This window comes from Macaca nemestrina, chromosome 10, assembly GCF_043159975.1.
Source record: "Macaca nemestrina isolate mMacNem1 chromosome 10, mMacNem.hap1, whole genome shotgun sequence".
Lineage (NCBI taxonomy): Eukaryota > Metazoa > Chordata > Mammalia > Primates > Cercopithecidae > Macaca > Macaca nemestrina.
The window spans coordinates 36,391,913-36,419,289 of record NC_092134.1 but is presented as its reverse complement, the minus strand read 5'-3'; the positions used below and the strand labels follow the sequence as shown (position 1 = coordinate 36,419,289).

Genomic DNA, 27,377 nt, shown 5'->3' with positions numbered 1-27,377 from the left:
TAGTTCATAATTTCTGTAACAATTCTAATTTTAACAAAAATCTAGAAGACAATTCAAGTATTATTTTTATATATTAGTGCCATTATCATATTATGTATAATACCATATCATATATCTCATCATATGGCACTAATATGTAATATAAACTATATAGTACTAATACATATTATATATACATATACGTGGCATGATGACATAACGTATTTGTTATTTTTGTCCTATATTGATATTTGGTATAATTGGAAACAATAAGTGAAATATACTAAAAGGGGAGATGTTGAAATATGGTTGTGCTGAACAAATTAGCATATCTTTTATTTCCCTTCTAACCTGGGATCTAATCACAGTTGATAATTGTTGAGGTTAAGAGTGTGGGCTCTAAGAAAGAATTCTTATTCAATTCCTTGAACAAGTCATTTAACTTCCCTTGTTTTCATTTCCTCTCCTATAAAATGTCGGTGAGTGCCAATGTCATTGGCCTCTGGGATGATGTGAGTGGCATGCATAACATATTTAGAAGGGCACCTCCTCCCTTGTTTTAAGAGCTTTGTAGATGTCAGCTGTTCTTCCTGTTCCACGCCTGGCCTCCTTACTCTTCTGGGAGCCTCCTAGAAGCAAGGGCTTTTCATCTCCATATTCTTCTTCTTCTCTGTATTCACCTTGTCATCTCTGTATTCTCATCAGTGTGCTGCCCTCCTGCCTGGTTCAGAGTAAGGACTCAGTAACTTCTTCCTGGATAAGAGAGAGAGAAACAGAGAGAGAGACTGAGGCTGTCCATCATCCTGCCATTCACATAGCACATTCCTGAATTAAACGTTTACACAAGTTCTAGGTTTAAAAAAATATGTCCTTTGTAGGGCATAGCAGCTTGGAATTAGAAAATTTCAGAACCTAAAGATACCTCACAATTTTGTAGTTCTGCTGCATTTTATTTTTTATCATTTAGTAGCCAAGAAATGTTTTAAAGACATATAATACCCAATATTTCAATCATTTTTTCAGAGGACGCTCAAGGTTTAGAGGCATGTGGGGACTTGTTTAAAGCCTCAGTGACGTGGTAGCACCAATGACTGGCCAGGATCCAGTGCTTCAGCTAGATTTCAGTATCTGTATCAGAGTCCTACACTGCCTTTCTGTTTATATTGCTTTATCGTGTGTTCCATTATCCTATCAATTAATTATTTCCCCTACTTGCCTTCTCCTCTTTATGCCAACTTTTTTGTTCTTTAAAATTACCAAAGAGAAGTTGTTAATCTGCTTTCAGCCTAGACAGCCACATTCTCTGAGACAGTTTCCCTGACCTTCCCCAATCTGGGCCTGCTAGCAAAGTGCCCCGTGCTTTATCTGCTACACAATTGGCCATGTGGTATTTTGATTATCTGTCTGGCTATTCATATTCTCCATTAAACAAAACACTAGGCTTCATGACCTCCCTCTTAAGAGAGAGTGCAATGTTGTAGTTTAGACTGTGGGCCTGGAGCCAGACTACCTAGGTTCAAATTATAGCTCTTCTATTTACTAACCATCTAACCTTGGGAGAGTTGCTGAAACCTCACTGAGCTACTGCTTTGTCCTCTGTCAAATAAGCTTGATAATGGTGCCCACTCAGAGTTGTGGGGATCATATAAATAATGCATTTAAGTCCTTCAGAGGGTGGCTGGCACGTAGGACGTGTTTAATAAATCTTAGCTCTTATTATTTTCTATTTTCATTTTTATCAAGTACCTAAGCACTTAGAAAATATTTGTTGAATAAATGTCTGCCTGTCTGGCTCTGGGGTCACACAGATAAAGTCTAATGTCTCTTCCATACAATGGTTTTTTAAGTAAAAACGTGTTAAATAATGATGGGGCCTAATAAAAACATAGCATGTAGCCCTTGACCATCATGGGTTTGGTGTCTAGTGGAGATGACAAAAAAACAAAACAAAACACACAAAGCAAGTAACCACTATAATGCTTAATAGAAAGAAAATTACTGCCTATTAATATTTGCAAATTTTATTGGGAACAACATAAAATTTCTGGGTGTTTCCCTATTAACAACCTCATCTTAGTGGCATGAAAGTTGTTGTGTAGAGCATTGTGAAATTTTAGAAGGAAAGGATTTTGAGAGATTATCCTTCATTTAAAAAATAAGAAAACATGTTAGAAATGTATCAAAGAAAAAATTTCAAAGGGTTATTACTGTAATTCATTGAAATACTAGGTATTATAAGTCTTTAAAACATTTATTGGATGCTAAAACCTGTAAAAACTACCAAAGTTCTTGATAGATTTCATTACTGTGAGAGTAGTCTGGTAACTTGGAGGCTTGTTATAAACGATGTGTATTGTATTGTTCTTCCCCACCCAACCGTTTTTCTTTTAGGACATACAGTGGCCAAGCAAGTATATTACAAGAATAAAAGGAAGGACCCCTCGAAGTGGTTACCTGCTCTTCGTCTGTTTGATGTGGCACTGAAGCTCTGTAGAACAACAGCAGTGGAGGAACATGAGGTGGAAGCTGAAATCCTTTTTCAGAAAGGTAAAATGCAGCTGGGGTCAGAACTATGACAAAATTTGCGGAATTCTTTTTTCTATTAACAACAGGATTCTTGAAAATTTGGTCCTTGACTATAAAAATTACAGACATACAAAGGGCTTAGAGATGGTTAACACAGTGGTACCTCCACCAAATCCAGTCTTAGGTAAAAGAACACTGCTTATTTTAAGTTTATGTCTAGAAAGAAAAAGTATGACTACTTCATTTTGTTTACAATTATAATTGATTCTTCTTATACAAAGTTTCATGTTTGACTGAAAAATGGCAGCATAACCTTTTAGCTATAAATAATATTACTTAAATAATGTTTGGAAGACTTTTTTCTGCATCATTTCATTACTTAGCTAAACATTTTGGTTAACTTTTATAAATAAGAGATATACACTCATTGAAATTAAATAGCTACAGCATACCTATACTTAAAACTTATATATAACACCTATTTACTTAATACATTTATATACTTTTATTGTGGCCATTTTACCCCTAAGAAAAAGATGAGGATGACTGCTATGATTTACTGAGTGTCCGCTAGATGCTAGGTGCTGTATTGAATATGTTACATCTCATAGTGCTAATTCTTAAAATAGCCCTGCAAGGTAGGCATAACAAATCCCACTTGACGATGAGGAAAATTAGGTGAGGTCTGGTTAAGGGACTTTCCGAAAGTGAACAGCCACTAAATGATAGTGCCCAGATGTGAGCTCAGAGCTGGCCAGCTCTGTGCCTTTCCACTGGCTGCATGAAAGCTGTGAATCCTTTCCACCGTGATTATAGAAGTTTCCCTTTCTATCGTTGTTGCTACCCATGTGCTCTGCTAGTGCCTACATTGTTTTTTTTTTGAGGCGGAGTCTCGCTCTGTTGCCCAGGCTGGAGTGCAGTGGCATGATCTTGGCTCGCTACAACCTTCGCCTCCTGGGTCCAAGCAATTCTCCTTCCTCAGCCTCCTGAGTAACTGGGACCATAGGCGTGCGCCACCACACTTGGCTAATTTTTGTATTTTTAGCAGAGATGGGGTTTCACTATGTTGGCCAGGCTGATCTCGAACTCCTGACCTCAAGGTATCCACCAGCCTCGGCCTCCCAAAGTGCTAGGATTACAGGCATGAGCCACCAGGCTCATGCCATGAGGACTGGGAGCTGCGAGGGCCAGCGCGTTTGCATTATCATAGAGAGTTTTCAGCCATTTGCTGACTTTTTAGGATTTATTTTTTCTCCTTAGGTTTGTGTGTGTATTTTTTTTTAAATTTTAAAAGTGTTTTCAATCTATTTTTAACTGATGTAACAATTGTATATATTTATGGGGTATAGTGTGATGTTTTTGATACATGTATATATTGTGGCATGATTCAATCAAGCTAATTAGCATATCCATCACTTCACATACTTATCTTTTTTTGTGGTGAAAGCGTTTAAAATCTATAATTATTATTATAGTCACCATGTTGTACAATAGGTCTCCAGAACGTATTCCTCCCGTTTAACTGAAACTTTGTACCCTTTGACCAATATCTCCCTATTTCCCCACCATCCCTGACTTTTTAAGATTCTTCAGTTAAGTGAGATCATGCAATATTTGTCTTTATGTACCTGGCTTATTTCACTGAGAATAAGATCCTCCAGGTTCATCCATGATGTCTGCAAATAACAGGATTTCTTTCTATTTTAAGGCTGAATAGTATTCCATTATGTATATATATCACATTTTCTTTCTTTTTTTTTCTTTTTTTTTTTGAGAATAAGTCTCACTCTGTCACCCAGGCTGGAGTGCAGTGGTGTGATCTCAGCTCACTGCAACCTCCACCTCCCAGGTTCAAGCGATTCTTCTGCTTCAGCCTCCTGAGTAGCTGGAATTACAGGCATGCACCACCATGCCCGGCTAATTTTTGTATTTTTAGTAGAAACGGGGTTTCACCATGTTGGGTGAGCTGGTCTCAAACTCCTGACCTTGCGATCTACCTGCCTCAGCTTCCCAAAGTGCTGGGATTACAGGCATGAGCCACCACACCCAGCCATATCACATTTTCTTTATCCATGCACCTGTTGAAGGGTACTTAGATTGATTCCATATCTTGGCTATTGTGAATAATGTGAATAATGCTACAATGAACATGAGAGGGTAGATGTTTTCTGATATCTGTGAAGGAGACAGGGGAAAGAGGAGAATGCATGTCAAAAAAAGGGAGTGTAAGATACAGGAGGAGGGAGAAGCATAAGGGAATGGAGGGAAAAGTTAGATGGGAAGATGGGAAGACCAGTTGTGCAGGGCAAGCCAAAGGAGGCTTGCCTCACGTTGCTTCCTGAATGCAGGGGAAGCCTGAGAGTTCTGAAGAAGGAGGCAATGGGTCTTTCCTTATTGGCTTACCCTTTGGAAGAAATAGACAGACATACAAAAGGACAGCACACCAAATGTTCTGAATTTCCAACATGAAATATTTGTTCTTAAATTCTAAGTCCTAGAAAAAGGGAAACCCATCTTTGTATCTTTTTCTTCTTTCAGGCAAAATAGAACGTCAAATACTAATGGAAGAGAAATCTCCAAGTTTTCAACTTGAGAGTTTATATGAAGCTATACAACTAAGCCTGAAAAATGATCAAAACTCAGGGTAAAAGGATATTCCATTGTTGTAGCTGTGTGTGTTTGGCTTGAACCCTGTGTTCTGGTAGTATATTGACCACTCAAGGCTGGATTGATTGGGATGCCTTCTCAAAGCAGGGCTAGTTCATGGGGTCCATCTCAAGCTTGTTGCTCTTTGTTCTGACCGAAAGCCTCCTTTAAAATAATGGTAAATGACTGTCCTCATAGTGGCATATTGGCCTGTACCCAGATCTCCTGTCAGTGGCATATTGGTCTGTACTCATAGTGGCATATTGGCCTGTACCCAGATCTCCTGTCAGTCCCAGGATTGCTGGGGCCTTCTCAGGATGACTGGCTTCTAAACTGGAAGATTCTTCCCTAAATGTGCAGTTGTGTCTAGAAGAGGTTCGTGTGGCTATTCACTCTGGTCGTCAGGACCAGGACTGGTCAACTTAATTCTGTGTGAATATAACCTCAATATTGAGTAAGCTGCCTTTATTACAACGGCACTGATCCAGGTGCACTGATCCCCAGATGACAGATTTGATAGTAAATACATAGACCTAACCCATACCAAATCTCTGCTTTCGGCATTGCATAACTCTATGTGTTTCTTTCTATTTTAATTAGTGGAGGAGGATAGAGAGGGGCCTACATTTTCAAGGCAAAATCCTCCAGCCCTGACCTCCACTTATTTAGTGTCTTGTGTGCTAGAATATTCCAGAATGGTCTTGATGCCAGGCTTCATGGCAGTTATAGCATGGAGTGTTGCCAGCACAGGACAAGGCAGAATGCTGAGCTCTCTTCAAGAACTTCCAATTTCAGTAGGGAGGAAGATGCTAGTATCTATGGTCAAAAGGGCTATGAAAAGAGGGTGTGTGTTTGTGACAGATGCTGGTTTTGCCAGTTTTTCATTTCATCAGCTTAGAAATTGTTGGCAAATGATACCAATGATTATGCATGGTGAAGCTATTTAATAAGTACAGTGGTATATCATTTTAGATTGATAAGAGACTCCTACCTAGAAATGGCTCTATTGTATTTTCATCTAAAGAAGCCAAAGATAAAAATTTCAGGATCACCGTTAACACTTAAGGTAAGAATCTATTTTATTTGAAATTATGAGTTGATTGCCTTTGAGCTTGCTATTTTGGTAACACTGAGGCTGATTTTCCTATGTGACTTGGAGAAATTAATTCATTGCTTTGTAGTTACATTTGTAACTATATGTTACAAAGAGATACCTCTTTGGACATTTTATATAGGGCTTTGGAAATTATTTTTATATACACATTTCTGCCTGTGAAAATGTTATCCATGAAATGTAAGTGTACATAAATATATACTTAATATTAATATATAAATATACAGTTATATTTCATGGATAACATATAAATGCGAGGCAATGAATGAGTCATTAGTATTGATCAGGAAAATTCAAGAAATGATATATTGGTTAAACAGATGGACAAGTGAAGTTTTCAATACTGATATGGCCTGTAAATAGATTTCCTCTTGATAGAATCATTCATTCATTCATCACATATCTTTTTAGCGTCTACTATGATCCAGGCACTCTTCCAGAGGAAGATATTAAAGCAGTGTCTAAAACAAACTTGGTCACTGTTCTCATGGAGCTTACCTTTCAGTAGAGGAAAACATAATAAACCAGTAAAACAAGGAGGCCAGAGGAGGAAAGGTGGGAGGAAATGAGGGAGAAGGAGGGGAAGGGTGTGTATTAGTTCATTTTCACGCTGCTAATAAAGACATACCTAAGACTGAGTAATTATAAAGGAGAGAGGTTTAATGGACTCATGGTTCCATGTGCTGGGGAGGCCTCACAATCATAGTGGAAGGCGAAAGTCACATCTTACATAGCAGACAAAGAAAGAATGAGAACCAAGTGAAAGGGGTTTCCCCTTATCAGACGATCAGATCTCCTGAGACTTATTCACCACCACGAGAACAGTATGGGAGAAACTGCCCCATGATTCAATTATCTCCCAACAGGTCTCTCCTACAACGTGTGGGAATTTTGGGAGCTACAGTTCAAGATGAGATTTGGGTGAGGACACAGCCAAACCATGTCAGGGGGTGACTTAGGTAGTGAAATTTGGAGCTAGGAATAACTTGCATAGGTGGGATTTTCAATGAATGACCTGAGAAGGGGGTGATGTTTGAAGTAGGATTTGATGGATGAGGAGGGACCCCAGCAAAGAGTTGCAGAGGGGTCGCGTTTTCTAGCTAGAGCAGTGCTTCCAAACTAAGGTGTAGAAACACCTTTGAAAATCTTGTGAAATGACAGACTCTGATTCAGTAAATCAGGGATGGGCTCTGAGATTTGGCATTTCTAATGAGCCTCCCAGGTGATGCTGATGCTGCTGGTCTGTGGTTCACACATGAGGACCAAGGGTCTAGACTGAGGGAGATCCCAGAGGCAGGAGTAATTTGGGTGCGTTTGAGGTATATGAACCCAGTAATTTTATTTTTTGTTTCTAAAATTTTAGTGGGCTTTTCTGTTTCATCCTTATTGAATAATCATTTCACCCTCCAAGAGATCTTTTCAGAAAATGTTGGAATCAAATCTTTAATTTTTGAGACAGCATAAACATGATTTAAAACCTTTAGGCAAATAGACTCTCAGTCAGTTGAATTATTCATATGGCAGCTGCCTTAGGTAAATGGCCCCACTTTTTTTAATAGAAATAATTACAAACTAGAAAAAGTTACTTTTTGTTGTTTGATAAACATGTTTATTTCCAGTAACAGGAAAAAACCCTTGTTTTTATAGCAGGTGGCAATACAAATTAATAGGATGCTAGGATGATAATATATCACCTTTCTGGCCCTTACTAGAGAAGTGCTTATAATTAAGAACATAAAGAAGTTAGGATCTGAATGAAAACAATAGTGTAACTCCTTACAATATGATCATTATTTTCTGTATGTTTTGACATAGTATAAATATTTTAGCAAGTCATAGAATTATTAGAAGCACAGAAAACAACCAAAACCAATTAAAAAAATTCATGCAGACATATTCAGACCATGGAAATATAACATTTGAAATATGTCCTAATAAAGATAACACACTATAAGCCCTTAAAAGAAAGCACTATTGTTGCTCTTTTATGTAGTGTCCATATAGCAGAGTGACCATAGTACCTGTGTGGGTTTGAATCCTAGCTTCACAACTTACTAGCTATGTAACTGAGGTCTTTTTAAGCCTAGTTTCCTCACCTGTGACATGGAGATGAGGATCCTTACCTCTTAGAGTGGCTCTGAGAATTAATCAAGAAATGGGCTTGTATATAATAAGTACTTATATAAATGGAACTATTATTTCTCATTATGTAACATCAGCTAAACATCTTTATTCTTCTTTCTATTTTGTTAATAGCAGGTCCTCAATAATGGATGGCTAAGTTGAATTGACTATTTCTTGAACATTCATTTATTTACTTATGAACCGAACACTTACTGAGGGCATAATGTATGCTAACCAGTTTCTTTTCCTAAGGAGCACAGAGTCTAGCAAGAGAGATAAATAATTGTATTGCAATGTGACAAGGACTATAATCACAATTTTTCAAGGTGGAGAAGTGTAGTATATGAAGGTTGCAATTTTTCCACATTCTTGCTAACACTTGTTATTGTCTACCTTTTTGATAGTACCCATGCTAGTAGGTATGAAGTGGTATCTCATTGTGGTTTTGATTTGCATTTCTCTGGTGGCTAATGATGCTGAGATCTTTTCATGTGCTTGTTGGCCGTTTGTATATCTTCTTTGGGGAAATGTCTATTCAGATCTTTTGCCCATTTTTATTGGGTCATTTGTCTTTTTTCATCATTGAACTTTGAGAGTTTTCTTTTTAAAAAAATATATGTATTCTAGATACAAGCCCCCTATGAGATAAATGATTTGCAAATATTTTCTCCTGGTTAGTGGCTTTTCCTTTCATATTGTTAGTAGTGTCTTTGGAGGTACAAAAGTTTTAAACTTTAATGAAGTCCAAATTGTCTTTTTTTCTTTTATAGATTATGTTTTTTTGTGGCATTTCTAGAACCCTTTGTCTAACTGCAGATTTTGAAGATTTTCTATGTTTTCTTCTAGAAGTTGTATAGTTTTAACTTTTACATTTAAGTCTATGATCCATTTTGAGTTAATACTTGTGTAGGATGTGAGGTAAGATTCTAAATTCTAAATTCATCTTTTTGTCCATGAATATGCAGTTGTCTCAGTACCATTTGTTGCAAAGACTATCCTTTTCTCATTGGATTGCTTTGGCACTTTTGTTGAAAATTAATTATATATGTAAATGTTTATTCCTGGATTTTCAATCCTGTTTCATTGACCTATAAGTCTACCTTTACTTGAGTGTCCACTGTCTTGGTTCCTGTAGCTTTTAACAAATTTTGAAATTGTAAAGTGCATGTTTCAACTATATTCTTCCTTTTCAAAACTGTTTTGGCTACTTTGACTCCTTTGCATTTCACTATCTATTTTAGGATCTGTTTGTCAATTTCTGCAAAAAAAAAAAACTAAGGCGATTTTTGTCGTCATCTTAACAGTATTAAGTCCCCTAATTAATGAATATGGACTGTCTCTTCATTTATTCTGATCTTAATTTCTCTCAACAAAGATTTGTCTTTTTAGTGTACGAGTCTTATACATTTTTGTTGTTTATTTCTATTGTCAAGGGAATTTTTATTTTAATTTTTAGATTGTTTATTGCTAGTATATAAAAATACAGTTGATTTGTATGTATTGAGTTTTGTATCCTGTGACCTTGCTAAACAGGTTTATTAATGTTAGTTGTGTTTGTGTGTCTGTTTGTGTATTCCTTTGGATTTTCTACATATAGGATCATGTCTCCTGCAAACAAAGACACTTTACTTCTTCATTTCCAATCTACATGCATTCCACACCCCCTGCCTGGGTTTTCTTTCCTGTTTACATAACCTAGAATCTCCTGTGCAATGTCGAATATCTCCCCCATCTGGAAAATGCCCAGCATATTGTTTCTCCACTCCAAATTTTTCTACGGTGGGCTCAAGCCCAACTTCCTCAATAAAGGTTTCCTTTCCATTCGAGATGACTTCTTTTTTCTTTAAATGCCTGAGTCACTAGTTGGTCTTACATTATAGTTATTTAATGTTGTTCTCTATTCTTCATTACATGCCTATTAGTCTTGTTTCCAGAATTTAAGTAGATAGATTACCCATGCTTATGTAGTCAGTAAGCTAGCAATCGTTACCCCAGATTAGTCCCATTGCAGCTAATGATTAGGATTTTTTGTTTGTTTGTTTGTTCATTTGCTTGTTTTATCTTGGAACGGGGCTATATTGCTTAGATTTACCCATAGGCAGATCTTTCCAGGTGTCATCTTCTGCCAGGCTTAACACTAGAGCTAGGCAAGGCCACATTTATGCCTTATACTTGTTGCTTTGGCATCAGCATTGTACACAGCCTTTCTTTTTCTCTGGGCCTCTTCTCACCAGAAGTAAAAGAAATATACTTTTGTTATTGTTTGTTTTATTCTGCAGGTTCATTGAAAATTAAAGAATTGGTCAAAATATGGGCATCAAAGAATTAGCACCCGTGGGGCTAATTGAATAGTTAGCTCCATCCAGATGATTTAAATCTTAAGAAACTACTACTACTTATTTTAGTTGTCTATAAAAATGTACAACAGATACTAGCTACTGGTAGACTAGCTACTTGTTCTGTTCACTTCTGTAGCATTGACTTTCTTATGTTTAAAAACTGAATATATATTTAAAAAATATATATATATACATATATATATATATTCTTTACTAAAGAAACCCCCATGGTAAAAAAAAAATCTTCAATCATTGTTTGTTTGTTTTGTTATTCTATGAAACTTACTATCTCTTTAATATTTTTCTTAGCAGGAAATATGACAGCAAATACTGCCAAAAATCTTTAAGCAACGTTCTAATTTCTGACACTGTTACACAATATATTCAATTTATAGGTCTTCTATTATAATGGCACTTAATTTTACTTAAGATGCCATTTTTGGATGGGCACAGTGACTCACGCCTGTAATCCCAGCACTTTGGAAGGTTGAGGTGGGCCAATCGCCTAAGCTCAGGAGTTCCAGATCAGCCTAGGCAACATGGTGACACCTTGTTTCTATAAAAAATACAAAAACTAGCTGGGTGTGGTGATGCATGCCTGTAGTCCCAGCTACTTGGGAGTCTGAGGCAGGAGAATTGTTTGAACCTGGGAGGCAGAGGTTGCAGTGAGCCGAGATCATGTCATTGCACTCCAGCCTGTGTGACAGAGCAAGATTATGTCTCAAATATATATATATATAATTTTTATTAACTTATTACACAAATAATGCAAACTCATTATAGAAAATTAGAAAAAAATGCTAAGAATAATTTACCTTAAAACTTGGGATAACGACTGTTAATAATTTTCCCTGCATTTATGTACAGGGAATGTATGTGTGTGCATATTTTTTAAAAAGGATTGTACTTTTCATACAATTTTGTAACCTACACTTTTCTTTCCTCAATGTATTTTGAATATCTTTTCATGCCAATAGGTACGTTATTATCCTTAGTGACTACACAGTATTTCACTAAAATGTCATCTTTAGAAGATGAGAAGAGTTATCACAAAACTTTATATCATAACACATTTGTCATATTTTTAGCCTCCTCTCAGAAGAAGTAGTTCTGTTAAAGAAACATCAGCAAGTAAATTTGAAATGTACAGTTCATTAGCCTGGATTGCAATAAGAGCTGCTGCACAGGTTAGTGTGATTTTTGTTTAATCTTTCTTTTTACCGTCTTATCTGTATTCTCTGCCTTTAAGGAAAACAGTATACCCATAAAAGAGAAAGGAGTTAGGGTGTGGTACCTCATGCCTGTTATCCCAGCACTTTGGGAGGCTGAGGCAGGAGGATCACTTGACCCCAGGAGGTCGAGACCAGTCTGGACAACACAGTGAGAGCCCATCTCTACAAAAAATTTAAAAATTAGCTGGGCATGGTGGCATGCCTGTAGTCTCAGCTACACAGGAGGCTGAGGCAGAAGGATTGCTTGACTCTGGGAGGTCGAGGCTGCAGTGAGCTGAGATCTCACCACTGCACTCCAGGCTGGGCAACAGAGTGAGATCCTGTCTCAAAAGAAAACAAGAAAAAAAATTACATTATTTGGGATTTGTGCCAATTATGTTTCTTTGGAAAGATTAGAAATACTAGTGTGTTTTCAATCTCTGTATTAGCCAGACTTAGTTCCCTTTGTTTCACCTTTTCTCAGTGAAACTATTGGCAGATACACATGTGCACATATTTGACATTTTGGCAGATATCTGCCATAGCAAGGTGAGGTAGCTTATTTAAAGTGACTTATGCATTAATTAAATTGTCAACCCTAAATTATTTGTTTGACTATGATATATTCTACATGTCAGGGATCACATATTATTTTTTCAGGTTGTCTTTTTTTTTCTTCCAATGTATATGGAATATTATTTTATGAAATCACTTTTTTCACATTATTTACCTAATAGATAATCTATGAATTAGAAAGCTTACATTTATAATTCTAATTTATGCATTAATTGTAGGTCAGTGAAGCTGTGCTGGCAATTAACATACTTATTGGAAAGAAGAATACTAGAACCCATAAAGTTAACCAAGTGGCATTACCAAATATCCCAGAATTTGCTGCTCTGGATCTTTTGTCTTCGTATACAGATTATTTGCTTGGTATGTTTGGAGATTTACATATTATGCAAAAAACTGGCATATGTAATATAGAATCAAGTTTCAAAGATTTAATTATAATCTGTTGGCTTTTAGCTTAGATGGTGGTAATGTTTGGGGGTACTTCCAGGGGATCACAGGGGTTCTAGGGCCAAAATAGAGAGCCCTTGGCTCACTGCACATGTGTACGTGTTGGTCAGCTGCTGCATTTCAGATGCATGTTCTTGTAAAAAATGATATTTTACATCTGTTTCTTTTCCAGTTCACATATATCAAGTGAGACCTTTTTGCCTCTCTGATTCTTTAATCCAAAATCTACACTCACCCACTCTCATATGCCTCCCTCCTCTTTTCCTTAGTTATTTTGTATTTGTATGTATGTTTGATTGTGTGTTTAAGCTCTTTCTCTCGTTAAATTATCATCAGCTACCTGAGGGCAGGGTCTTCATCTATTCAATTTTCATCTACAGCAGATTGCACAGTGCTTGCACATAGCAGACAATGAATATCAACATTTGTTAAAAGAATTAATGAAAGAGATTAGCAAAATTTAAACTTGACTGCAATACTGTTTATGTTTTTGCTTAGTTACTCCTTTGATAGTAAACTATAATATAAACCTCTATATCAGATAACTGGTAACAGGCATTTAACATTCATTTATGTGTTTTTCCATTATTTCACTCAAAAAACATTTATCCTGTGTTTGTTGTGTGCTAAGCACTTGGATAGGTGCTAAGAAGTAAGATACTAGTCTTACTTCCAGACTGGAATTTCACTAACATCCATCTCTAGTTTTGCTTGGTGCTAGGTCAGCATTGAGCCAAAGCAGAAGAGTTTTAACCTGACAGGGGTGGGAGTGACCATCCTAATACTTCTGGAATCACATCTGTAGACAGCGGCTTACTTTGCTGCATTGTTGGGTCAGCCTTAGTTAAAGTGTTAATGTCTAACGTCCCCCTTTTTGTCTCTTTACTGAAGCATTTGTGTCCCAAATTATTTTGTAAACTATTTTATAGGGTTTTTTTTTTTTTTTTTTTTTTTTACGCTGAAGCTTTGTTTTCTTATTTATATTTCCTTCGTACCTGGTAGAATTTTGCTTTATCGGCTTTCTGAGCCACAGCCTGAACGTCGGACTGGGTGCTTGCTCTTCTTTAAGGTTCCCATAGATGGGTTCTCTGAGGACAAAGCCATTGACCCTACACAGGGCAGTTTGGCAGCCCACTTTTGCTTGACACTGTTTGGCAGCTCAATTCTCCCTGGTTCAGAATGCCAGGAAAGCATCCCTGTTAGAAGCACACATTATTGTACAGTATTAATAATCAAGAGACTTAAGTTGACATCCTAACTCTGCCAAACCATTTCATTTCTCTCAGCCTCATTAGAGACCAATCTACTGTAGAATCTGAGGCTAGTTGCTCAGTCTCTTGTCTGTAGACTGAGAGATTAGTCAAAATCTTAGATGATAATTCAAACTTCCAGTACGGCTATTTCTTCTTCATACTGCCTCCTTATTACTTCTGAATGATGTGTCTACTTTATCCTAATCATTTCCTTGTGTTCTCCCAATTTTTAGGGCAGGGATGACCAATAAGTTTCATCCAAGATGGACCCTAAAACTCAGTGGCTTACGGCAACGGGAACTCATTCTTCCTCTCAGCTCATGTGTTCTGCTTCAGGCTGTAGGTCGGGTTCAGGCGCACTCTTACGTACATTTGTCGTGAGGCCCAAGCTAAAGAGACAGTGGTTAGCTGGGGCACGATCTTCTCATGGTAGATACCAGAGCGAAAGAACCACAAAGCAAATCACACAAATGCATTTAACGCCTCTCTTCACATCCCATCCCATTGGCCACAGCAAGTCATAGGGCCAAGTCTAGTATCAGTGAGCTAGGGAAATATACACTGCTTGAGCAGGAAGGGAGAGAGGCGTGGATGTTTGCCAAATGATAATTGAAACTATCATGTATGACAAATTCAATGGCCAGTGGCTACCTGAGAAGAACCTCTGTATGGTTCAGAGGAGAGAACCATAGGAAAGACATGAAAAAGGTCCTGTGATTAATTAATGATTTCAGCCGTGGGCACAGGGGAAAATGGCATCCTCTAAACCAAACCATGTTTGTTGATCCAGTTGAGTAGGTAGTCTTCATCTCAGTTTAATACTAGAACCTAAGCTTTCTTGTTCCGTGTCAGTGGCTTTCATAGCATATTACATTTTTTCAGTTTCCATTTTATACTATTAGTCCTTCTTTACTATTTTAACTATGAAATTACCAAATTTTAAAATCCAATCTGTTTTGCATTTTGCCTTGCCTTAAGAATAATAATTTTGCCCTCCAGTCCTTTCCTGGCAGGCTGATAATTAATTCATGCTGATGACTTCCCTCACTTCAGTGTTTGGGTTAGAAGGAGGTTCTGAATTCCCACTTGGTTGCCGCAAATACCCAGATGGCAGTGAGGTTCATATTATAATGGCTTGCTAAAGGGCAAAATTCCTTAACAACAACAAATAAAACTTGTTTGATTTTCCTTGCATTAGCATAAATTAGCACCCAGCAAAAAACCTCCTCAGTAATCTTAGCTTTAAACAATACTAGCATTGATCTACACATGAGATGATGAACAACATTTACTGTTATTGTATGCAGAGTACTGTACCAGATACTCATATTCAGAGAGAAGGAAGAATCAGAGAACACATCAAGGAAGCAGGTCTTACCTTCCATGAGCTTCTAGTCGTGGGCAATCAGAACAGGCATATACCCTGAAATGACAGACAGTCATTTTTTGGCCAGGCGCAGTGGCTCATGCCTGTAATTCCAGCACTTTGGGAGGCTGAGGTGGGTGGATTATTTGAGGTCAGGAGTTTGAGACCACCCTGGGCAACATGGTGAAACCCCGTCTCTACTAAAAATACAAAAATTAGCTGGGTGTGCCGGTGCCCACCTGTAGTCCAACTACTCAGGAGGGTGAGACAGGAGAATCGCTTGAACCCAGAAGGCAGAGGTTGCAGTGAGCTGAGATTGCACCATTGCACTCCAGCCTCAGTGACAAAGTAAGACTCTGTCTCAAAAAATAAAATATAAAAAACAAAATTCATCTTTTAAGAAGAGCATAATAGGCTGGGAGCGGTGGGTTACGGCTATAATCCCAGCACTTCGGAAGGCCAAGACAGGTGGATCACTTGAGGCCAGGAGTTCAAGACCAGCCTGGCCAACATGGCAAAACCTGATCTCTACTAAAAATACAAAAATTAGCCGGGCATGGTAGTGGGCACCTGTAATCCCAGCTACTAGGGAGGCTGAGGCAGGATAATAGATTGAACCTGGGAGGCAGAGGTTGCAGTGAGCCGAGATAGCGCCACTGCATTCCAGCCTGGGTGACACAGTGAGACTCTATCTCAAAAAACAAAACAAAACAAAAAAAGGAGAGCATAGTAATGAAGGCAAATTAAAGTGCCACAAGCTAAATCCATCTATGCCTTCTAGGGGAGCTGGACACAGGCAGGATGGCATATGAGTTAATTAAGAACATTGTTTTCTGGGAGAGGTATATTATGGGGCAGGTGTAAATTGACGCAGGGGAAGCAAATTTTATCAACAGAGCAACTGATGACAGGAGCATCATGACAGAATGGACTAGTCATGTGTGGAGAGTGAGCTATAGATCATCCTGCCAGGACCAGAGAGCAATTGTATGACACCTATAGCACAGTAAGAGAGTTGAAGTGATGCACCTAATACAATTACTGAGGTATTCTCTGTAGGAACAGACACTTTGAAATGATGGCACTGGCAGTGTGGGGCCATGTTTAAATTCAGTCAAAGAAACATTTATTTCGTGCTACCTACTTTGGGTCCAGTTATATTCAAGTATATACTCTATCATTTTGTCTTGATTTTCTTGTGGCCTTGATAAAAAATTCAGCTGGGATTAAAATTATTAAATTCTGTATTTAAATTTTGAATTCAAAGTAACATTTAGGATTACTGGTCCCAGATGCAGCCTCTTACTACTACATAAACACATATACAGAAAACTACAAATGCCTGTCATACTAAAAAGTAATGTCAGTGAATGTTAGGTCCAGGGTCAGGTTCCAGCCCATGTTGAGGTAGGAGGGGTGTGGGTGGATGGGGAGCAGGGAGCTGAAAGAACATTCAGGGGGCTATAGGTACGTGAAATACAGCTTTATTCAGCAGCTCTCTCATCAGCAACTCTCTTACACAGACTGCTCTGTCTTGGCTGCTTGCTCTGGCCACTGCCGCACACAGCTGCATAGCCAGCTCTCCCTTCAGGGTCAGCAGCTTAACTCTTTCTTTCTCTGGGCATGAGTGCACCTATACAGTGTCAACATGGCAATTATACCTTTTACAGACAGCAGTGACTTAGAGCCAAATGATGAGCCTTCCCATGTTATGGCTACATGGCTGTGATAACAAGTGGAATTATACACCTGCGCTCTAAACTCGCTGAGTCACACAGGATGTAAACATCCTGCTTTGCCCTATCCTTGACCAAAGCACATCCATTACCTTAGAGTGAACCTATTGTCAGAATGCAAAAGGAGATCAACGGGGCAGAGCTGAGAATCACAACTGGGCTTTAATGTATATTTTGCCTCTTGAAACAGAGCAAAGCTTCCAACCTGAAAATAAATCTGATTTTTCCCTCCCATGCCACGTTGCCCCTGGTGCGGAGATACAGGGTCAATGACAACTAACTAAAAAGTGGGATGCAATTCCTCTACTATTATCTTCTGTTTTCCTATTCCTCTAACACACAATTCCCCATAGTAGCGGAACTAGATTGGCATATTACTACTCAAATCCCAAATAATTATACTACTTATAGGTGGGAATGGAGAAAAATCATCTGTGCTAGTGAAGGTGGGGGGTGTGTGTGTGTGTGTGTGTGAATTTGTGTGTGTGTGTTGCATCCGAGTATTAGAGATGAGACAATTGGGTCATGACAAGGACCAGCCTCAGTGAAGCAGGGTTGTCCTGGTCCAATGCCTGCAAGAGTCCAGAAACTCCACTCAGAGATTCATACACTGATCACTTAAATCTGAGAAGGGACAGTACCATGGCTAAGAGGAGAGCACACACCCTAGCAATTGTCAGGCACTAGGTAGGAGGAGACCATGTTTGTTCTAGTCAGAGTCAACAAGGTAAAACGAGAAACAACAAATGGCTCATGTGAGAGAAAACATTCTCAGAAGAGCACAGTGGAATGCTGTCCTGGAGACTGAGAGAAAGATTTACCCTTCATTGAACTGGAGGAGACATAACAAGATTGTTTGCTACCCTTAGCAGGGCCCAGGCCATTACACAATGGCAGAAAGCGATGACTCAGGAAGTACCAGATAATAATGGGATGAGTGGCACCTGATGCTGTGTGCCAGCGCTGTCTTACTTGATTTCATTTATGTTTCAGGAAAATCCTGTGGGAGTGTCATTATGCACATTTATAAATGAGGCAAGGTGCTCATTCAGAGAGGTTATATAACTTGCATACTATTCCACTACTAATTCACATCCTGATCTATCCAATTCTAAAGGCTGTGCTGTTAAGCTTTATGTTGGCTGTGATAAGAAAGTATTGCCAGGAACTCAAAATGCAGAATTGATGCTTCTAGTTAGCCTGCTGGACTGCTTGGACGGAGCTGACATGAGCGATGCCTCTGCCCTTCCCAATCCAAACACATAATGGTGGTGGGTAAATAGTACAAAAATTGTTTTAATTGGTGGCTGAGCTTGAAACCAGGAAAGGAAAATTCCAAATTGCCAAAGCAAATTGGGGATTTGTGGCAGGGCCTGAACCTGAGGACTTCACTGGAGAGGGATTAGAATTAGGCCTTAACAGATGGAACTGGGACTTCAGTACCAGACTCATGGAGCAGTCGGGAAAGAGGGCCCTGCAGGTGGGGAAAGTCAGAAACGAGATAACTGTATAAATGGGGATTCAGAATGGGCTTCTCCAGAAACTGAGGACTGGAAATACACTGTCCACTGGCTTGAGTAGATTCAGGGAAACGTGACAAGTGCCCACATTAAAACCCACTTTAGGTTGTAAGGTTGTAATTCACACCACCTGAATGATACATGGAAACTGGCATTTTAAATACTGGCCCAGAATCACTGAAACCCAGGGAGCTCTGGCCTGGGTTGATAGGAAGCTATTGCAAAGGGATCCTTCTCCATTCAGGGCATAAGGGACTCTTCCTCCATCCTCCCCAATTCTTCTGAAGATGGTTATAGTACAAATTGTATCTGGACAAACTCTGGTAACATCTTTGGATTAGGAAGAGAAAATAATTGTAAGTATTCAGTCAGAAAAAAAAAGGAACAAACATTAAACTGTTCTTAGTTTTTCTCTGCAGCATTAAAGACCGGATTACATTGGTCAAATATGTATGGAGTATTTTTTCCTTTTAGTTTAATTCAATTTTTTGAATAGGTAATTTATTCTCAAGAATCAAAACTCAAAAGATACAAAAGGGTATCTTTTCATCTTCTCTGCAAGTGTCCAGTTCTCAGTTCCCCCTAGAAGCAATCAATTACCAGTCTATTAGTGTCCTATTCCTGCTATAACGAATTACCACAAATTTATTGTCTTATGGTTCTGGAGGTCAGAAGTCCAAAACAGGTCTTATTGGGGCTAATTCTGGTGTCACCAGGGATACATTATTCTAAAAGTTCTGAGGGAGAATCTGTTTCCTTGCATTTCCCTGCTTCTAGAGGCCACCTGAATTCCATGGCTCATGGCCCTTCCCTTTATCTTCCAAGCCAGCAGTGTAGCATCTCCAAATCTCTCTGACCTGGAAACATACTCCTCTGACTTTGTTTCTGCATATACAGACCCTGTGATTACATTAGGCCCACCTGGATAACCCAGGATAATCTCCTTATCTCAAAGTCAGTTGATAGGTGATTGGTCGGAAATCTTTTTTTTTTTTTTTTCTTGAGACGGAGTTTTGCTCTTGTTGCCCAGGCTGGAGTGCAATGGCATAATCTCAGCTCACTGCAATCTCTGCCTCCTGAGTTCAAACGATTCTCCTGCCTCAGCCTTCTAAGTAGCTGGGATTACAGGTACCCACCACCATGCCCAACTAATTTTTGTTTTTTCAGTAGAGACAGGGTTTCATCATGTTGGCCAGGCTGGTCTCAAACTCCTGACCTCAGGTGACCCACATGCCTCAGCTTCCCACAGTGCTGGGATTACAGGCGTGAGCTACCATGCCCAGCTTGGTCTGCAATCTTAATTCTCCTTTGCCCTGTAATCTAACATATTCACAGATTCTGGGGATTAGACATGAACATCTTTAGGAGGCCGTCATTCTGCCTACCAGAGTCATTTTCTTGTGTTCCCCACCAGAGATATTATGTGCTTATATCAACTGTCAGAGTTCCATGGTAGAGGTCAGAATGAACTCCAGTTCATTCAAATAGAATGAGATTTATCAAAGGACTTTCAAAGTCAATGGGAGAGCTAAAGAAACAACTTCTAGGATAAGTGTCCAGAAATGACTAAGCCACGTGTAGCTGGACCACCAAGGCGCAGCTTTTGTTTGTTTCCTATAAAGGAAACTGTAGATCAAGAATTTGTCTGTAAGGTAGAAAGCCTCTGCTCAGCTGTAGGCTTAAGAACCACACTTCCTCTGCCAGAATCACACCAGCCGAAGAGTTACCTTTAATCACCTGTCCTCTTCACCACTTAACCCAGTTCCACCTCTAAGTTTTGCATGAATGCACTGAATTTATAATACCTAAAATCCCATCCAGGACAATAGTTGCAAGGAAATCAGGGAAGTGTCATTTTTATCTTCATAATTTCTACAGTATAGAACAGCACATTTGGAGGTTAAGACAGATGTTGAGTGAACCAACCTGGTATATACACTGATACATTGACAGATTTTCCCATAAAAATACAAATAGTGGTATAATTGCACATATAATAATGCTCCTTGCTCTTTTTTCTTTAAATTAATATAAATGTATCTTGACAATTTTTTCAAATCATCACATAAGCAGCTTTTTTATGGCTGTATAATATTCCTTTATATAGGTACAGCATAATTAAATTCATTCGTCTCTTTTTGCTAGCTATTTGTCTTGTTTCTACTCTTTTGCTATGACATACATCTGTACATCTTATACATTTATATCATTTTGTACATAGGCTAGTATATCTCTTGGGTCAATTCCCATAAAGCAAATGTCTGGATCAAAGGGTAGTTTCATTTGTAAATTTGGTAATTTTTGCCAAAATCATTCCAACAAGATTATGCCACTTTGTACTCCTGTCAGCAGTTAATAAATGGTCTTTTTTCAATACCCTTGCTGACAAAGGTACATTATAAACCTTTTTTAAACTTTTGTTGACATGGTGGGAGAACAAAGGTTCAGATTTAATTTGCACATCTCTGGTGAGGACGAAGGTTGAACATGTTTTTGTGAACTCTCTTCTCATAATCTTTCCCTATTAAAAAAATTTGGCCTTTAAGTATTTGTAGAAGTCCTTTATTATGAAAATCAAATTTTAGTTGTGATATCTGTAAATATATCTTTCTAATTTTTCAGTTGTTACTTAACATTTTACATGATAGTTCTGTTACATGAAAAAGTTTTTTATTTCTATATAGTAGAAATTATCAATCTTTTTGATAGATTTTGAATTTCTGTCATAGTCAGAAAAGTCCTCCCTACTCAGATTCTTTAAATAACTCACAGAAATCTATTTGGAATATGTAAAGTGTGACAGGTGGATATAAATTTAATTTTTCCAGATGGCTACCCTATTTCTGTACTTTTCTTTCAGTTCTAATTGATCTGTCCATTCTGGCTTCAGTACATTTTTTAAATTTTTGTAACCTTGTAATAATATACTTAATATAAGGATAAGTCTCCATTAATTACTCTCTCTTTTCAGAATTGTCTCTTGTGGCTTTTTTGTGTGTTAAGTCTGGAAGCAGCTTGTCTAGTTCAAAAAAATAGCTATTTATGTTGTTTCTACTCTTTTGCTATTACATACATCTGTGTGTATGTAATAGCAAAGTCCTGCTGTATTTTTATTGGGATTATGTTATATTTAGACATTAACTTAGAAATAATAACTTACATTTTTATTCTACTGAAAGATCTTAACCAAGAATATTATATGCCCTTTATATTTTCTAGTTCACATCCCTTAGGGCGTTTTAACATTTTCTTCAAATAAATGTTGTATTTTTCTGGTTAGGTTTATTTTTCGAGATGTTGTCTTCTTATTGTATTGTAATTCAAAAAATTATTTCTATTAGTTGTTTTTATGTACAGAGGTTATTGATGCCACTATATTTACTTTATTATCCTGAGGTATTTTTCTCCACTTGATCATCCATGAACAAGGTTGTAGTCACCAATTATTTTCTGTAAATAGATAGTAAATATTTAAGTCTACTTATTTAAGTCTTTATGGTCTCTGCTGAACATACTCAACTCGCTGTTGTAGCATGAAAGTAGCCATAGTCACAGTGTAAATGAATGAGCATGGCTGTGTTCCATTAAAACTTTACTGTGGGCTGGGCGCGGTGGCTCACGCCTGTAATCCTGGCACTTTGGGAGGCTGAGGCCGGCGAATCATGAGGTCAGGAGTTCGAGATCACCCTGGCCAACATGGTGAAACCCCGTTTCTACCAAAAATACAAAAAATTAGCTGGGCATAGTGGCGGGCACCTGTAATCCCAGCTACTCGGGAGGCTGAGACAGGAGAATCGCTTGAACCCAGGAGGCGGAGGTTGCAGTGAGCCGAGATGGCGCTACTGCACTGCAACCCAAGCAAGAGAGTGAGATTCCATCCCCCACCCAAAAAAAGAACTTTACTGTGGACATTGACATTTAAGTTTCATATGATTATCGTGTAACACAAAATGTTATTCTTTTAATTTTTTTCCAACCATTAAAAATGTAAAAACCATTTTTAGCTCATGAGTCCCACGTAAACACGTGTGGCCAGATTTTGCCCATGGGCTAGAGTTTGACAACACCTGGACAAGATGAACAGAGGTCCTCTGCTGCTCACGTACTTGTTCCTCCTCTTGTATCTGTAGTTTTTGTTTTTATTGACAAGATGTTACTTGGACTGTGAATATTCTTAAGTATTATATCTTTATTGTGAATGATACCCTTTAACATTATAAAGGTCCCCAATTTTGTTTCACTTTTTGGCCATAATTCTACCTTGCCTAGTACTGAGATCACAAATATTGCTTTCTTTTGGTTTACATTTTCTTGCTACACATTTTCCCATGTTTTTATTTTCAAACTGTTGAAATAATTTTATTTTAAATATACTTTTATATAGGGCATAGAGTTGGGTTTTCTTTCTTATAAGACCTGATAGTATTTTTCTTGTAATAGGTGATTTAAATGTAAATGTATTGATATGTGGGGTATGTTTGATGTTATTATTTCAGATCACTTTACAATATGTATACAATAAATTAGGAAACAAAACCAATAAAATTAGAAAGTTGTAATTTTAGGGGAAAAACTATTAGCCAACTTTTTCAGGAAAATTAGTTATAGCAAAAAGAAAACCTCTCACAAATGATAAGAAAAAAGTAATCACTGATTTTAAGAAATTAAATTTTTAAAGATTTTTTTGGTTCAACTTTAAGCAAATTTGAAAACTTCTATACAACTTGTAATTTCCTGGGAAAATATAATTTACCCAGATTTACTTTAGGTAAAATAATTAGACAAATCTATTAGTATAGAAAACATACAGTTCTGTTAGAAATTAAAGCTAAAAAATTAAAGTTTATTAATTAATTTAAAAAGAGTAATAAACTCATTACAAGTTAACATAAATAACATATTACAGATCTCGTTAATGTCTGACTCAATAAAAGATAATTGAATTCTCATACCTACTTCTGCAGCCAATCTGCTGCAATATGATGTTTTGGTTGAAATAATTAAAAAAAAAAATCCAGCCTCACACAGATATGTAGTTAGAAAATGGAGGAGTATTTCAACAGCCTTTTCAGATAATTATGGATAGTCTTCTTTGAAAGTAAACCAGAACTCGATAAGTGATAGTTTCTTAAAAGTTAGTTCCAAAGTAGAATCTGAAACTGTATCATTAAATTTTTTGAACTCTGTTATGTCAAAATACATTAGTCTGTCTTGTGATTGAATGACATCTTTTACCCATGCATGATTTTGTAACAGTGTGTATTATGCATTTGGAAAATATAGACTTCAAATATGTAGGTCTTCTAAACATGTATACATTTTATTGAACAATATAAAACTTGTGAAAATATCACCACAATTCCTATCAGAAAATTCTAAGTATTGAAACGTTCATAGTGGTAGATATAAGTTTTCCGTTACTTCAAAACTTGAATTTTATCTTTGGCAGCACACCTGTCGGTTATTTCCCTGGAAGTCAGGTATACTTCTTTCGTTTTTGAACAAATGTTTGCCTCCTACCTAAGTCTGAAAACACTTTGGCTTGTCAGCTGTTCTTTGAGTAAAAATGGCTGTCCATGAAAAAAAAAGTAAAAGTAGTCATTCAGTTTGCAACTCAAAGAATCGCTGAAGTGCTTTTCCTGGAGACAGCCATTGTACTTCAGTATGCAGCAGGAGTGCTTTTTGTGTGCTTCCCATTTTATCACAGAAAAGATGAAAAAGGTGTGTGCTCAAGGGTCAATAGTTAATAACATTAACAACTTTTACTGCTTCATCAAGGATTTTTTTTTTTTTTTGAGATGGAGTTTTGCTCTTGTTGCCCAGGCTGGAGTGCAATGGCGCAATTTCAGCTCCCTGCAACCTCTGCCTCCCGGGTTCAAGAGATTCTCCTGCCTCAGCCTCCCGAGTAGCTGGGATTACAGGCATGTGCCACCACGCCCGGCTGATTTTGTATTTTTAGTAGAGACGGGGTTTCTCCATGTTGGTCAGGCTGGTCTTGAACTCCTGATCTCAGGTGATCCACCCGCCTTGGCCTCCCAAAGTGCTGGGATTACAGGTGTGAGCCACTGCGCCCGCCCTATCAAGGATATTCTTAAATGAAACTGACATTTAAATCAATGCGTTCATTCTACTATGAGGGCATGGCAATGAAGAATGCAAGCACTGCTAGGATGGTTTGGTGCCACTACCTTCCTGCATTCCTGCTAAGGCACTGGCCATTAAATTTACCATTGCTTTTGTGCCATCAATGCCAAATGCTAACACAGTTGTTCCAGGATAGACCATTAGATTAAAAAGAAGTTGCCAATCATTCACATAGGAAGAGATCTTCTTTGAATAGTGTATGTTGATACTGTTAGACAAATATAAGCAAAACTGCAAGTCTAGCCACATCTGTAAATGTGAGCCATTTGTAGTACATCTGTTATGTACCCATACAAATTTTAAAAATAAAAACAAAAGGTAATCTAAGCATGCTTCTTTAAAAAGTTTTCAGCCATTTACAAGGCAAAAGTATAATTCTGCAGATGAGTTATGAACTGAGTCTTTATGTTTGCAGCTACATTTAAAATCTAACAAGTTATTTTATTATTGAAAAGTGCCATGATTTCATCGACTAAATTTTTATCCATGGGTGATTACTGCAAATGGAATATTTTGGTCTTAGACTTCAGGATGTGCATTCATCAGTGTCAACTATATAAAATTTTATTAGTCTCTAGGTTTTTGTGTGCATTTCTCTAATGCATTTATCTAGCTTTTAGTTTGAAAGGCTGCAACAAATAATTTTTTTGGCTCATCACATATAGGTTTACAATTTTAAAATCTTTTTTCTTTAAACTATGAACAATTGGTCTCAAAACAATTCTTCAACTCGACTGTCACTATAATACTATTCAAAAATGCACAGCTCATCATTGAGAAGTATACTTTGCAATTTCTTCCTGAGATTTACATCTTAGTTGCATCACCTGCATCCTTCTTTGTACATTCTACTTGATAACAACTGCTTTGGGCATTATTCCACACATTTTGTGGCTTAGGATTTTTAGCTCTTCTCTGATTTACTGAAAATGGAATTTGTGTTTTTGTTACTTGTTTTCTTTGTTGTTTTGGGATAATTTTCAGGGGGAAAAGGGATGTGCCAATATTATATGAACGTCTTCAGGTTGGAAGTCACCACAAAATTGTTTTTTAAGAACTAAGCGTTTTACTCTATTATACAATATATACAGAAAATAACACAAATCATGGCCGGGCGCGATGGCTCATGCCTGTAATCCCAGCACATCGGGAGTCCAAGGTGGGCGTATCACCTGAGGTCAGGAGTTCAAGACCAGCCTGGCCAACATGGTGAAACTCCATCTGTACTGAAAATACAAAAATTAGCTAGGCGTGGGGGCAGGCACCTGTAATCCCGGCTACTTGGGAGACTGAGGCAGGAGCATCTCTTGGACCCAGGAGGCAGAGGTTGCAATGAGCCGAGATCATGCCATCGCACTCCAGCCTGGGCAATAAGAGTGAAACTCCCTCTTAAAAAACAAAAAACAAAAATACCTCACAAATTATGAATTTACAGCTTCATTAATTATCACAAAGGAAACACCCATGTAACCATCACTAGGTCAAGAAATGAAATAAGACCAGCGCCCCAGAAGTCTGCATTGTGTTCCCTTCTGGCCCCTAGTAACCTCTCTTCTTTCTGATTTGTAATGGATAGATTAGTTTGGCCAGCTTTTGAATTTTGTATAAATGAAATCATATAGTCTGTATTCTTTTCTGACTTCTGTTCACCCTTATGTTTGTGTGATTCTTTCTTTTGGTGGGCATAATAGCACAATTTAGTGTCCATTCTACTGTTGGTAAACATTTGGGGTTATGAATAATGCTGCTATGAATATATTTGTATGTGACATTTTTGTGCACAGATGTATGCATTTTTATAATATGCCAAGGAGTGGAATTGCTGGTCATAAGACATAGATGATTTTAGCTTTAGTGGGTATTGCCAAGAAGACCACTTAATCTTGATTGCAATTAAGATTTCACTACATGAAATCTTATATTAATTATATATTTATTATTTATATATTTATTTATATATTAACAAGTATATTAATTATATATTTCACTACATGACCAATCAAGTACAGGGTCTTGTAAAGACTACAGTGGTTTACTTTTGGTGACCTTTTTAAAAAGAAAGTTACTTGAGAATGCACCCCAGCACACAGGGTTGCAAATGAAGAAAGAAGTAGATGTAATACAGAAAAAAGAAAGGAAGAGAGGAAAGGGCCCTCAGTGTTGCCAGCTATGCAGTAGTCCAGATTGCAATTAAGATTAAGTGGTCTTAATTTGAAATTTATTTTGATGACAAAAGAGATTGAACACTATTATATTTGGTACATTGGCTCTTGCATAGTTTTGGGGGGTGAACTTTTTCTAAAACGATGTCTATTTTTCCTGGGAGTTTTCTGTCTTTGGTTTAGAGATATGGAGGCATTTTTGATATACTCTGGATATGACCCTTTGGTAGATTA

General features: G+C 37.6%; 1 protein-coding gene across 5 annotated transcripts in view; it reads left to right on the top strand.

Annotated features, from left to right (window-relative positions):
- LOC105483784 (cilia and flagella associated protein 54) overlaps positions 1–27,377 on the top strand; it is a 383,346-nt gene that overhangs the window by 243,147 nt on the left and 112,822 nt on the right. For all 5 annotated transcript variants that reach the window (XR_011608938.1, XM_071071285.1, XM_071071284.1 and 2 more), the window contains exons 57-61: positions 2,371–2,526; positions 5,044–5,149; positions 6,124–6,217; positions 11,817–11,915; positions 12,734–12,875. Coding sequence is in view for 4 of the 5 variants with exons in the window: in XM_071071285.1 (XP_070927386.1) it covers positions 2,371–2,526; positions 5,044–5,149; positions 6,124–6,217; positions 11,817–11,915; positions 12,734–12,875 (597 nt within the window). In the remaining variant the exon portion in view is untranslated. The remainder of the gene's footprint in view (positions 1–2,370; positions 2,527–5,043; positions 5,150–6,123; positions 6,218–11,816; positions 11,916–12,733; positions 12,876–27,377) is intronic.